The 14,626-nt window shown below is 47.2% G+C and overlaps 1 protein-coding gene across 2 annotated transcripts in view; it reads right to left on the reverse strand.

Moving 5' to 3' along the window:
- Positions 1-10,841, reverse strand: part of NUP54 (nucleoporin 54) — a 29,972-nt gene extending 19,131 nt beyond the window's left edge. Inside the window, exons 1-2 of one of the 2 annotated variants that reach the window (XM_048848099.2) lie at positions 10,660-10,841; positions 2,553-2,714 (exon numbers count right to left, since the gene is read on the reverse strand). In XM_048848099.2, the coding sequence (XP_048704056.1) occupies positions 2,553-2,714; positions 10,660-10,711 (214 nt within the window). In that variant the 5' untranslated portion in view covers positions 10,712-10,841. The remainder of the gene's footprint in view (positions 1-2,552; positions 2,715-10,659) is intronic. The other variant, XM_048848100.2, reaches the window with a different exon arrangement.
- Positions 10,842-14,626: the final 3,785 nt, after the last annotated feature.

The raw sequence follows: 14,626 nt of genomic DNA on the forward strand, positions 1-14,626 counted from the left end.
GGAGCAAACTCCAGAGTCCAGGGCCCTGTCCCGAGAAAACAGTTTCCAGCCCCAGACATTTGTAGCTGAGCCTCTTGAGCTCTAGCTTCTCGCAACTACTGCGGCTGTACTGGGGAAAGCAAGAGCCTTCTACATATCCAAGATTCAAACCATATACAGCTTTATAGATTGAAATCAGCAACTTGAATTTAATTTGAATCAAGAAGGAAGCCAATGCATTTATCCAAAAAAAGGGGCTACGCAGCTCCTTGCAGCTACTGTTCCCCACAGACAAGCAGTGGTGTTTTACACCAGCTGCAAACATTGATGGGCTTTCAGGGGTAACTTCATGCGGTGTGCATTGCAATAATCCAGTGTAAAATTGCTCACACACATATTCCTGATCCGGACACGTGTGAAAGTAACCATCACCTTATTAGAGGACAAAAGATTAAAAATATACTTTATTTCACTGACAAGACTTGGGTATCCTGGAGCATTAAGAGGTCAAAAAGCAATTCTAAACTGTACTCATAGACAAAGATGATTTAACTGGGAATTGGTCCTGCTTCGAGCAGGGGGTTGGACTAGATGACCTTCTGGGGTCCCTTCCAACCCTTATATTCTATGATTCTATGAAAAGATAGAAATTCTCCTCGAACAGAACCTAAAGAAGCCATCCCATTATACCTTTGAGATTCTTTAACTCAGCAAATCGGATCACCAGTCCACTCTGATCTTACTCCTGAACTTGGCCAGGCAGCAGAAAAGCAAAGACACTATATCATATAGGTTAGATGAAAACAATGGCATTACAGTCTCCCCCAGGGGCCTCCTATACACATATGGAGCAGGAGGAGTGATAGCACCTCACAGACCCCAACTAAAAAAAGAGTCCACTATGTAGACCAGCTGTTGTAAAGCCATTTGTAAGTTATATGTAATAAAATTAAAAAAAAAAAAAATTTAAACTTAGTGTAATGAAACAGTCAGCTTGAAATGGCATGTTATGTATGGCAGGAAAGCAGTTATGAGTGGAAAAATTATACAATCTTAGTTAAAATTGCAAGATTATATTCAATCAAGAGCTTTATATAGAAATATCAAACAGTATGGTGTACATGATTCAACAAATGGATATAGTCATTGGAAATGACATGTCAGTTTATCAAAATACAGTTTACATCTGAATCAAAACAAATCATGTTTTAGTTATAAATCTATTATATTTACCATCCCTGTGCACTCAGAATGAAACTTAAACCAGACTTAATTTTCAACCTGATTTGATTTTTACTCATTCAGAGCATCAGCTTTATGCAACTGGATGAAAAAGGTTTCCAGTGATAAACCCAGAGCTTCAAACTCACTGTGTAATGACAAACTGTGTGAGAAGCACTATCAGATCATGGGATTTTTTTTAATTATTATTATTATTTTGTACTTTGGCCAACTTGATACCTTTGCTTGAAAATTATTTAACTGTAGTACTAAACTGCTAACACAATGAAAACATGCATCTCAGGTTTGGTTTTAATTTAGCCCATATCCATTAGAAAAAGACAATTGATTAGAATTTGTACCAGAGTAAAATCAGTTAAATAAGATTTACATTGATCATCAGGTGCATGAAAGTGAGATGGGTGCTAGAATACAAAAAAATATGGTAAGACTGTGGAATGCATGTAATTCCTATACGAGCAGCTGCAAGAACAAGATCCCAGGGCTAACCCTCCATAAATGGAAACATATGAAATAGTATACCACCACACAAGGCACACATATTTTCACGTAAAAAAAGGTAAGACTAAATTGAAAATAAATCAATGTGATTACTCAATTGACTAATTTACACTGGATTGCTGATTCACTTCACAACAAATAACCAGTGTCCACACTAGGAAGAACAAAAAAAGCTAGAGCATCTTTTAAAGACAACCTTGCATCTGGGCATTATTTCAGCAGATGAACAACAGTACTTGAACAGAAACAAAAAGCAAGGGTGATTGATTTTGTGCTGATCGTATAAAATTTGTTTCTCCACAGAAACTAGTTAAGTGTGGTGTGTTCATGATAACCAACTGAAGTCCAATGAAGAGACATAAGGAAAGATGAAAAACATGACTACAGTAGTCCAAGAATCTAAAGTAAGGAAATGCGTCTTTACAGATTTACTCTGTAATTATGCAATATTACCAATATCCGAACAAAGAACTGAGATTACAGTGTGTCAGTAAATCTGACCATTTGCTAAATAATCAAGACTTAGATTTAGACTGGCAGGACACCATGGTTTATTTTGTTTTTAGAGAAAATGGGCATTTGACAGACCAAGTAGTTTTCTTTCAACAGCTATTTCACTGGATTTGCATAGAAAACCCAGAAATTAGTGGAAGTGTTTTAAAAATCACATTTAGAGATTTTGCTACAAGTTATTAAAAACTTTGTTCCCTAATTTGGGCCATACAAAAAGTATTGAAGTAGTTTTTTATACTTATATACCAGAGATCTGAAAAGAATTCTTGGACCCCTGCTATCAACATTCATTACGAACAAGTGTGTGTGTTATCTACCTGCACTTGCCAGACTGTTACCAAAATTGAATGGTGGCGCTGAGGTAGTGGACACACCGAAATTCCCAATATTAAAATTCACTGCAGGATTGGCAGTTAATCCGAAACCCCCAAAATTAAACCCACTGGCAGTGGAGTTTGCAGTCTCAAGCCCACCAAATCCTAACAGGTGGGAAGCAGAAAGAGAGCACGCAGCATTAGTTTGAAGCAAAAAAAATAGTGTTTTCCATAGCCAGGGACAAGAAAAACAAATAGTTAAAGAAATAAAAAGCATAGAGGAGAGAACTTATTCCATTTCAAATGAGATTCATTTAACACAAACGGAGTAGTCCAAAGTTTTCTGCTATTTAACCTATGCTGTTAGCAGATACAAAGCTAAAGCACAAATAAAAAAGTGTAAGACTTCTCTCCCCCTCCCGGCCCCACACACACACTTATGCCTGATCTACACATGAACGTTACAGTCATGTAACTGTGTCAGAGGCACAATTTTTTCTGCTATGGTTATACCAGTACAACCCCTAGCATGGATGCAGGTATATCAGTATAGAAGTGACATACTGGTCTAGTTATTCCCTCTCCCATATGGGAAAAGTTTTACAACAATGTAACAGAGTCCAGACTAGGGAGTTGTAGCATTTTAACTCTATTAGTACAGCCAGTATAGCTAAAGCAGTACAACTTTCCAGGGGTATGTCTTCACTGCAGAGTTAATTCGGGTGATCAGCACTTGGGTGTGAGTGGCACACTGCAAAGCCATATTCAAGTGTGTCCATACTGTGTCCACACTGGTACTATACTCACGAGGACTTTCGTGGTTATATCCCAGCATTCTTAACATTGCAATAAGATGAATCACTCTATGATTCTCTCTCAGTGAACTGTGGGAGAAACTGTGTTTCTATGCACACAGGAGGACTTTTGGGAAGGCATTGGAGAATTATCAGCACGCGAGCGTTTTAGCCTGTATCTACGCTGCAATATGGGGGGGGGGGTCACCAGCCTCAGTGTAAGCAACACTCAGGCTGTAGCCTGTACCCTAGGCCAGCTAGCCAGCCTGGGTGTAAACACCACCAGCAGTCAGGCAAGAGGTTTTTGTGCATGGATGGGAGCCAGACTAGGGGCACCACTCAAGTCAGAGCCTGAGTTACCTCTGCAGGGAGGATAAATGCCACGGCAGACAAAGTATTGGAAGTCTAAGCCCTGGTCTACACTAGGACTTTAGATCGAATTTAGCAGCGTTAAATCGATTTAAACCTGCACCCGTCCACACAATGAAGCCCTTTATTTCGACTTAAAGGGCTCTTAAAATCGATTTCCTTACTCCACCCCTGACAAGTGGATTAGCGCTTAAATCGACGTTGCCGGCTCGAATTTGGGGTACTGTGGACACAATTCGATGGTATTGGCCTCCGGGAGCTATCCCAGAGTGCTCCATTCTGACCGCTCTGGACAGCGCTCTCAACTCAGATGCACTGGCCAGGTAGACAGGAAAAGAACCGCGAACTTTTGAATCTCATTTCCTGTTTGGCCAGCGTGGCAAGCTGCAGGTGACCATGCAGAGCTCATCAGCAGAGGTGACCATGATGGAGTCCCAGAATCGCAAAAGAGCTCCAGCATGGACTGAACGGGAGGTACGGGATCTGATCGCTGTTTGGGGAGAGGAATCCGTGCTATCAGAACTCCGTTCCAGTTTTCGAAATGCCAAAACCTTTCTGAAAATCTCCCAGGGCATGAAGGACAGAGGCCATAACAGGGACCCGAAGCAGTGCCGCGTGAAACTGAAGGAGCTGAGGCAAGCCTACCAGAAAACCAGAGAGGCGAACGGCCGCTCTGGGTCAGAGCCCCAAACATGCCGCTTCTATGATGAGCTGCATGCCATTTTAGGGGGTTCAGCCACCACTACCCCAGCCGTGTTGTTTGACTCCTTCAATGGAGATGGAGGCAATACAGAAGTAGGTTTTGGGGACGAAGAAGATGATGAGGAGGAGGTTGTAGATAGCTCACAGCAAGCAAGCGGAGAAACCGGTTTTCCCGACAGCCAGGAACTGTTTCTCACCCTAGACCTGGAGCCAGTACCCCCCGAACCCACCCAAGGCTGCCTCCTGGACTCAGCAGGCGGAGAAGGGACCTCTGGTGAGTGTACCTTTTAAAATGCTATACATGGTTTAAAAGCAAGCATGTGAAAGGATTACTTTGCCCTGGCATTTGCGGTTCTGCCTTTGCAAAAGGTTTCTGGGGAGGGCAGCCTTATTTCGTCCTTCATGGTAGGACACTTTACCACTCCAGGCCAGCAACACGTACTGGGGAATCACTGTAGAACAAAGCATTGCAGTGTATGTTTGCTGGCATTCAACCAAAATCCGTTCACGCGGTGGGAGGAGGCAAAATGCGACCTTGTAACGAAAGCACATGTGCTATGTATGTAATGTTAACTTTCAAGGTTTACCCTGAAAGAGTGTAGCCACTGTTTTATAAAATGTGTCTTTTTAAATACCGCTGTCCCTTTTTTTTTCTCCACCAGCTGCATGTGTTTCAATGATCACAGGATCTTCTCCTTCCCAGAGGCTAGTGAAGCTTAGAAAGAAAAAAAAACGCACTCGCGATGAAATGTTCTCCGAGCTCATGCTGTCCTCCCACACTGACAGAGCACAGACGAATGCGTGGAGGCAAATAATGTCAGAGTGCAGGAAAGCACAAAATGACCGGGAGGAGAGGTGGAGGGCTGAAGAGAGTAAGTGGCGGGCTGAAGAGAGTAAGTGGCGGGCTGAAGACAGGGCTGAAGCTCAAAGGTGGCGGCAGCGTGATGAGAGGAGGCAGGATTCAATGCTGAGGCTGCTGCAGGACCAAACCAGTATGCTCCAGTGTATGGTTGAGCTGCAGCAAAGGCAGCTGGAGCACAGACTGCCACTGCAGCCCCTCTGTAACCAACCGCCCTCCTCCCCAAGTTCCATAGCCTCCACACCCAGACGCCCAAGAACACGGTGGGGAGGCCTCCGGCCAACCAGCCACTCCCCCACAGAGGATTGCCCAAAAAAAAGAAGGCTGTCATTCAATAAATTTTAAAGTTGTAAACTTTTAAAGTGCTGTGCTTAAAGTGCTGTGTGGCATTTTCCTTCCCTCCTCCACCACCCCTCCTGGGATACCTTGGTAGTCATCCCCCTATTTGTGTGATGAATGAATAACGAATGCATGACTGTGAAGCAGCAATGACTTTATTGGCTCTGCAAGCAATGATTAAAGGGAGGAGGGGAGGGTGGTTAGCTTACAGGGAAGTAGAGTGAACCAAGGGGCGGGGGGGTTCATCAAGGAGAAACAAACAGAACTTTTACACCGTAGCCTGGCCAGTCATGAAACTGTTTTTCAAAGCTTCTCTGATGCGTACCGCGCCCTCCTGTGCTCTTCTAACCGCCCTGGTGTCTGGCTGCGCGTAACCAGCAGCCAGGCGATTTGCCTCAACCTCCCACCCCGCCATAAACGTCTCCCCCTTACTCTCACAGATATTGTGGAGCACACAGCAAGCAGTAATAACAGTGGGAATATTGGTTTCGCTGAGGTCTAAGCGAGTCAATAAACTGCGCCAGCGCGCCTTTAAACGTCCAAATGCACATTCTACCACCATTCTGCACTTGCTCAGCCTGTAGTTGAACAGCTCCTGACCACTGTCCAGGCTGCCTGTGTACGGCTTCATGAGCCATGGCATTAAGGGGTAGGCTGGGTCCCCAAGGATACATATAGGCATTTCAACATCCCCAACAGTTATTTTCTGGTCTGGGAATAAAGTCCCTTCCTGCAGCTTTTGAAACAGACCAGAGTTCCTGAAGATGCGAGCATCATGCACCTTTCCCGGCCATCCCACGTTGATGTTGGTGAAACGTCCCTTGTGATCCACCAGAGCTTGCAGCACTATTGAAAAGTACCCCTTGCGGTTTATGTACTCGGCGGCTTGGTGCTCCGGTGCCAAGATAGGGATATGGGTTCCATCTATAGCCCCACCACAGTTAGGGAATCCCATTGCAGCAAAGCCATCCACTATGACCTGCACATTTCCCAGGGTCACTACCCTTGATATCAGCAGATCTTTGATTGCGTGGGCTACTTGCATCACAGCAGCCCCCACAGTAGATTTGCCCACTCCAAATTGATTCCCAACTGACCGGTAGCTGTCTGGCGTTGCAAGCTTCCACAGGGCTATCGCCACTCGCTTCTCAACTGTGAGGGCTGCTCTCATCTTGGTATTCATGCGCTTCAGGACAGGGGAAAGCAAGTCACAAAGTTCCATGAAAGTGCCCTTACGCATGCGAAAGTTTCGTAGCCACTGGGAATCGTCCCAGACCTGCAACACTATGCGGTCCCACCAGTCTGTGCTTGTTTCCCGAGCCCAGAATCGGCGTTCCACAGCATGAACCTGCCCCATTAGCACCATGATGCATGCATTGTCAGGGCCCATGCTTTCAGAGAAATCTGTGTCCATGTCCTGATCACTCACGGGACCGCGCTGACGTCGCCTCCTCGCCCGGTATCGCGTTGCCATGTTTTGGTGCTGCATATACTGCTGAATAATGCGTGTGGTGGTTAATGTGCTCCTAATTGCCAAAGTGAGCTGAGCGGGCTCCATGCTTGCCGTGGTATGGCGTCCGCACAGAAAAAAGGCGCGGAACGATTGTCTGCCGTTGCTCTGACGGAGGGAGGGGCGACTGACGACACGGCTTACAGGGTTGGCTTCAGGGAGCTAAAATCAACAAAGGGGGTGCCTGTACATCAAGGAGTATTTCAGGCAGGACTGCACGGAGGGTTCCAATAAGAAATGGTGCACCTAAGTTATCGTTGTTATTGGAACAAGGAGGTTAGCCTGGCCTCTGATTGATACATGGCTAGATTTACCTCGCTGCACCTTCTCTGTGAGTGACTGCAGTGTGACCTAGAGGAATGAGTCCCCTAGACAGGGGAGGAGGCAAATGAGTACAAAACAAATCTGGTCTATTTCTTGTTTTGACCCACTCCATCTATCTTTTACATCTTTGGCTGGCAGCAGACGGTGCAGAAGGACTGCATGCCATCCACATCTCATGGCTGCTTGGCAGAAGATGGTACAGTACGCCTGCTAGCCATCCCCATCTCTTGCCTGCCTGGCAGAAGATGGTGCAATACGACTGCTAGCAATCCTCATCTCTTGCCTGCCTGGCAGAAGATGGTACAGTACGACTGCTAGCAGTCCGTATCGCCTGCCTGCTCACCATAAGACGGTTCAATAGGACTGACTGCAGGACTAAAGAGAATGACCTGGTCAAGTCACTCCAAATTTAGTCCCTGCGCCCATGTCTGCCCAGGCGCTCCCAGCCGACGCGGCCAGGAGCACCTCGGACACGATGAGGACGACTACCAATCGTATTGCACCGTCTGCTGCCAGAAGGCAAGGGGTTGCTGCTACTGTGCAGCAAAGCCGTACCGCGTCTGCCAGCACCCAGGAGACATAGGGTGACGGTTACCTGAGCGGGCTCCATGCTTGCTGTGGTATGGCGTCTGCACAGGTAACTCAGGAAAAAAGGCGCGAAATGATTGTCTGCCCTTGCTTTCACGGAGGGAGGGAGGGAACGGGGGCCTGACGACACGTACCCAGAACCACCCGCGACAATGTTTTAGCCCCATCAGAGCGCTCCATTGTGACTGCTCTGGACAGCACTCTCAGATGCCCGATTGTTTGCCATTGCTCTGACGCTGGGAGGGGCGCTTACAGGGTTGGCTTCAGGGAGCTAAAATCAACAAAGGGGGTGGCTTTACATCAAGGAGTATTTCAGGCAGGACTTCACAGAGGGTTCCAATAAGAAATGGTGCACCTAAGTTATTGTCCTTATTGGAGCAAGAAGGTTAGCCTGGCCTCTGATTGATACATGGCTAGATTTACCTCGCTGCACCTTGACTGCAGTGTGATCTAGAAGAATGAGTCCCCTAGACAGGGGAGGGGGGGGAAGCAAATGAGTACAAAACAAATCTGGTCTATTTCTTGTTTTGACCCACTCCATCTATCTTTTACATCTTTGGCTGGCAGCAGACGGACTGCATGCCATCCACATCTCATGACTGCTCGGCAGAAGATGGTACAGCACGACTGCTAGCAGTCCGTATCGCCTGCCCGCTCACCATAAGACGGTTCAATAGGACTGACTGCAGGACTAAAGAGAATGACCTGGTCAAGTCACTCCAAATTTAGTCCCTGTGCCCATGTCTGCCCAGGCGCTCCTGATCGACCTCACAGAGGCGACCAGGAGCACCTCAGACATGACGATGACGGCTACCAGTCGTACTGTACCGTCTGCTGCCACAAGGCAAGGGGTTGCTGCTACTGTGTAGCAATGCCGTACCGCGTCTGCCAGCACCCAGGAGACATAGGGTGACGGTTACCTGAGCGGGCTCCATGCTTGCCATGGTATGGCGTCTGCACAGGTAACTCAGGAAAAAAGGCGCGAAATGATTGTCTGCCCTTGCTTTCACGGGGGGAGGGAGGGAACGGGAGGCTGACGATATGTACCCAGAACCACCCGCGACAATGTTTTAGCCCCATCAGGCATTGGGATCTCAACCCAGAATTCCAATGGGCAGCGGAGACTGCGGGAACTGTGGGATAGCTACCCACAGTGCAACGCTCCGGAAGTCGACGCTTGCCTCGGTACTGTGGAAGCGCTCCGCCGAGTTAATGCACTTAATGCACTTAGAGCATTTACTGTGGGGACACACACACTCGAATTTATAAAACCGATTTCTAAAAAACCGACTTCTATAAATTCGACCTTATTCCGTAGTGTAGACATACCCTAAGTGCTCTGAAGGATCTGGAAATGACTTGCCTTTTAGCACAACCTCTTAAAGCTTTGGTGTCTAGTTCACAAATACAGCTATGCCTAGACATGCCAAAAACATTTACAAAGCTTAAAAAGAACTTTCCCCTCCTCTGATTTCAAGTTAGATGTATCCTTTCCTCCTCCCCACATGCTAGAAAATGTCACACAAATGATAAACTATCTAGGGACGCCTCTTAAAAAGCAAAGAGCAACCACCCTATTGTGCTTGAACATGAAGACTTTTGTGAATACTTGAGTTACCTGATAACAATTATCATGACTGACTAATCAGTGCCAACTAGTACACATCATGTACAGCCTCATCTCAGCTAACCGTGAATAAACTTTTCATAATCACATTAAATTATGTGATTATGTGACTCAAGACAAACCCTGTTTAGTTTCTGGTTTGGGTTTTGTTTGTTTTTTTACACTGCTCTGCCATCTGTGCCTCTCTTTAGTGCAAAGGTAACGAACCTCCAGCTGGCTTTACGGAGAAAGGATTATACCATAATGTGACACTATCTGCAGAAGCAGCCTACAAGAATCATAGAATATCAGGGTTGGAAAGGACCTCAGGAGGTCATCTAGTCCAACCCCCTGCTCAAAGCAGGACCGATCCCCGATTTTTGCCCCAGATCCCTAAATAGCCCCCTCAAGGATTGAACTCACAACCCTGGGTTTAGCAGCCCAATGCTCAAACCCTGTAGGGACAGCTACCAAAATTCACCCCGGGGCCCCTCCCGCACAAGCCTTATTTCAGTGGCATGAGGCTTTAAGAGGGACGCATTTCCCGCGCAGACACAGACCAGCGCGGCTGGGGGCAACGAGCACTTGCGCCCGGGGGGGCCTGAGCGGCGCCCCGAGCTCACGCGACGGGCGCGAACTCAGCGCAGCGGTTACGCCGCCCAACGTGCTTGGTTTGGTTGTAACTCATCGGGACGGAGGGGGAAGAGGGAGGCGGGCAGCGAGCCGGGGGAACGGCCGGGGTGTCACCGCCACGGGGGCGGGGAGCGGCCGGACCCACTGCCCAGCCGCCTCATGCTTCCAGCAGCGACGCCCGGCTCCCATCCCGACCAGACACCGCCCCCCCCGTTCCAACCCGTCCCGGCGCTGGCAAGGCGGGGGGGGGGGGGGGAGGCGCACCGCCCCCCGCTCCGGTTGCTAGGGCGAGCGGCATGGGGGGAGGGAGGCACGGAGCGGACACACCCACTGCCCCGCCACCCCCCTTGCAGCCGGTCTCCGCGCCCCGGCCGCCCCGCGCGCACCTGTCGGGTTCGCGGCGGCGGCGCCGGCGGCTGCCCCGAAGTTGAAGGCCATGAGGCGGCGCGGTTGGCGGAGTGCAGCCGCCGCCGGGTCCGGCTGGGAACGGTCACCCCAAGGGGAACGGTTCCGGGTGATGGCCCCGCTCCCGGAAACATTAACAGCCCCGGCAACCCGCGCCTGAACGCGAGAGGGTGGCGCTGAATGATGACGTAATCAAATTCGCTAGTTCGTCACCCACACGCACGACCAGCCCCTACAACAGATGGGTGGATCACGTGGCACGGCGGGGAGGGGAGGGGGCGGTCTGGCGCTCTGTTACGATTTAGCGGTGACGTATGGGTGTCGCGCGCCTCTCAGTATCAGAGCTGGGACTGAGGGGGAAGGCGGAGAGAGAACATTTGTTGTGGAACATACCAATCAGGCTAATGGAGGGGGGAGGGCGGAAATCACCGACTCAGGGCTTTACCATGCGGCCTAGGAGGGGGAGGTGCCCTTTCTTGTGGCAGAGTGGTTAGAGCAGTGGGCTGGAGCCAGGACACCAGGGTTCCATTGCTGGCTGTGCTGCCAGCGTGGGGGAGCTGGGCCCAGATCCCCAAAGGAGCACAGGCACCTAGCTTCCACTGATGTCAATGGGTGCGTGGGGTGAACACGAGCCCGCTTCCCCGCAGGGCATAGGGGGCTGGTGGGCGACTCCTCGCCTGCAGGACAGTTCCCCCATGCCGTCCCACTGCATGTTATACAAAGACCCCCAGCCCGCCCCTGACAGCCACCTGGCCCTTGCTTTTCAATCAGCTTCGTGCTCAGTCATTGCACTCTGACAGGTGATGGGAGTTACAGATTTAAAACGGCAAGGGAGCCAGCAAGGTTACTGCCTTCCACAGACACGCCTTTGGATGCTCGGCCGTTAAAAAGAAAACTGCAACAGGGTCACAAGTGGATAAAATAATTTTTACCTAGCCCTAGATTAACACCTCTCCCATGAGGCCAGGTAAAAGACAATGGGCCAAATTTCACTTTTACATCAGAGCAACCCTGTTGAAGTCACTAGGGTCACCCCAGCTTAACCCATCATAATCTGAGCCATTGGGCTAGGCCCTCCATTCACTGTCACCAGACTCTACCAAAGAGGGGAATCAGGCCCATGGTCAAATCTATACTGGAAACTTACTGTACCTTTTCTACTGAAATTTCCACTCCAAATAGGTCATCATTTGGGGCCTGATCCTCCTTTCCTTGAGTATCCACAGCTCCTGAACAGAAGATGAGGTTTGGGTCCTCAAGGAAAATAAATCAGGTCCTTGGTAACTCCCTAAAAATTATCTTGCAGTTGAAATAGTTCTCCAAACAAAATGGCTATTATTTTTCACCCACTCCTTGGCAGAAAATGGTACAGACTTCTCTGGAGTCCTATATTCAGAAGGTATTTACTCTGTTTTTCAAAGAAAGGCATGAGATGAGGGCAATTTCTTATTTGTCTTCTAGCCCCAGATCCCACACACTGCTCCACACACTTATTAGGCCTCACTGGAATATATGCTCCAGCTATACAGGTGCTGGGGGAGAAGTGGGGTTCACTCCCTTCTACACAGCATCCCAAGTCACCAGTGTGTAGCCATAACTCAGTAAAGAGCAGAGGAAAGTCAACATTTTCACAAGTGTCCACTAATTTGAGTACCCCCAATTTTTGGGTACCCAGCTTGAGCCACTTACAGCCTACTTTTCAGAGGTGCCAAGCATTCCCAGCCCCATTGAGATCAACCGGAATGGTAGGGGCTCAGTATCTTTGAAATGGGGACCCTGGGCATCTCAAGTTGGGTACCAAATAACGAGGCACCCAAAATCAGTGGACACTTTCTGGTGGTTCCTACTAACTACAGACATCCAACTCACTGTATTGCTCTTTGTGAATCTGCCTCTCTATGGAACAAAATAGTGAGAAACTATCAGCAAAGCTATCAATATTCTAAATCATAGCACCTCCCTGGAAATTTACATAATCCTTATTTTACAATCCCAACTCTCTGGGTGTAATAAATGTCTCACAGCCATGTTCCACTGAGATACAAGCAGCTTTACTTTTCTCTTTCAGTGCCATCCCAACCCTTCTCCCATTAGAGTTAGGGGCACTGGTTCCCCCTAAGCTGTGCGCATGTGCACACAGATCCTAAACCCCATGCACACGGCGAAACATCACATGCACAAAAATTTGCACAGAAGCAATTTTTTGCTTACACAGCCTGTCAAAAATTAGAGGGAACATTGGTTAGGGGCCATTTTGACTTCAAAAAGAGAGCGGAGTTGGACCAATGCTGAACATTCCGGTAACAATCCCCCTCAGGTGCCTATGGTTAGGTTCCTAAATCCATATTCAGGCACCTAAATCAGTGTCCTGACTTTTAAAAGTGATGAGTGTCCACTACTCAGTGGGAGCTGCTGGATGCTCAGCACTTTTCAAAATAAGGTCACTTTTTTAGGTGCCTGAATATGGATTTCAGAGCCAAGAACTAGGTTTGAAAATTTTGGCTATGAACTGTTTTATTTCAAAAGGCACCAGATATACACAGATATAAACAAAGAAGTTGTATAGTGAAAGAAAATACCAAGTTCATCACACTTTTTATAGAAACATTAACTTTTATTAATGCAACACCTGATCTGCATTAATAGTGGAAACAAAAATTGCTAGAATCACAAAGTGAATCACCTGTGCAAACATACTGATCATCGCTATGAGTGTCTCCTCTTTAACAGGTTTCAGCAGCCGTGTTAGTCTGTAGTCGCAAAAAGAAAAGGAGTACTAGTGGCACCTTAGAGACTAACCAATTTATTTGAGCATAGGCTTTCGTGAGCTACAGCTCACTTCATTGAATGAAGTGAGCTGTAGCTCACGAAAGCCTATGCTCAAATAAATTGGTTAGTCTCTAAGGTGCCACTAGTACTCCTTTTCTTTTTCCTCTTTAACCATCAGCCTCAGGAAAACAAATACAAAATCCATCAACAAACAACAGTTGACAATTATCTCCCGTGAGTCTTCAATAATTAAAAAAGTAGCCAATGCTGCATGGAATCACTTCCACTGTGTGGAACAAACAATGCTTTACAGAACAGCTGAACAGAAGGATTATAGATGGAAAATCTTCCCTTGATTCAGGCACAAGTAATTCTTATTAATAACAGGTATATAAGGAACTATCATACAGTGATCTTAGCACACCTGCAAGGTGCTGAGTGTCTGACTTACAGTGAAGTAAGCTGTCCTTTGAAGAATCAAGACCATGGCACTTTACAAATATAAATTCATCCCCACAACACCTCTGACGGGGGGTGTGTGTGTATATATATATATAGGTAAATGTTAATAACCCTACAGATTACAACTCTGATGTCCTGACAACCAGCCTTGGGCTCTAATCACTAGACTGTGCTGCCTTTCAGTGTTAATTAGCTGCTATTGTGAGTTGCATGTGGGCATCCAGAGGAGAATGATATTCTTTGTAGTGTTTCTTTAAATGTTAACAGCTGAGAAAGATGAACAAATGGGATTCTGGATTTTTAAGGTACCCAGGGCACAGTTTACAAAGAAACAATGCAAAGGCCTGTCAAGGATAACTGCCCCTGCATATCAAATATACTGTATTTGTAATTGCATTAAACATTTAGGAAATCTACAGACCTTCTGTGTTGAGGTATGTTTGGAACATTAAAGGAAAGCAGAATAAACGTCTTTTTTTAAATACTGGTAGTAACCCTTTATAAAACACAGCTGGAAGGTCTGGCATCCAATAAAATGGCTCTCCCACAGATATATTTGACTTTTGTAGGTGTTGGATTGAGAGAGGGAGTGAAATGCTCCATTAAGAGGCATCAAACTGCAATGTACTGGTTTCACAAAACTAAACGGAAATAAAACTCTAAAATTGTATCATGCATCCTGCTTGAATGGGGTTTTCGCTTTTAACTCTGTAGACA

The sequence above is a fragment of the Caretta caretta genome, chromosome 4 (genome assembly GCF_965140235.1).
Source record: "Caretta caretta isolate rCarCar2 chromosome 4, rCarCar1.hap1, whole genome shotgun sequence".
Taxonomy (NCBI): Eukaryota; Metazoa; Chordata; order Testudines; family Cheloniidae; genus Caretta; species Caretta caretta.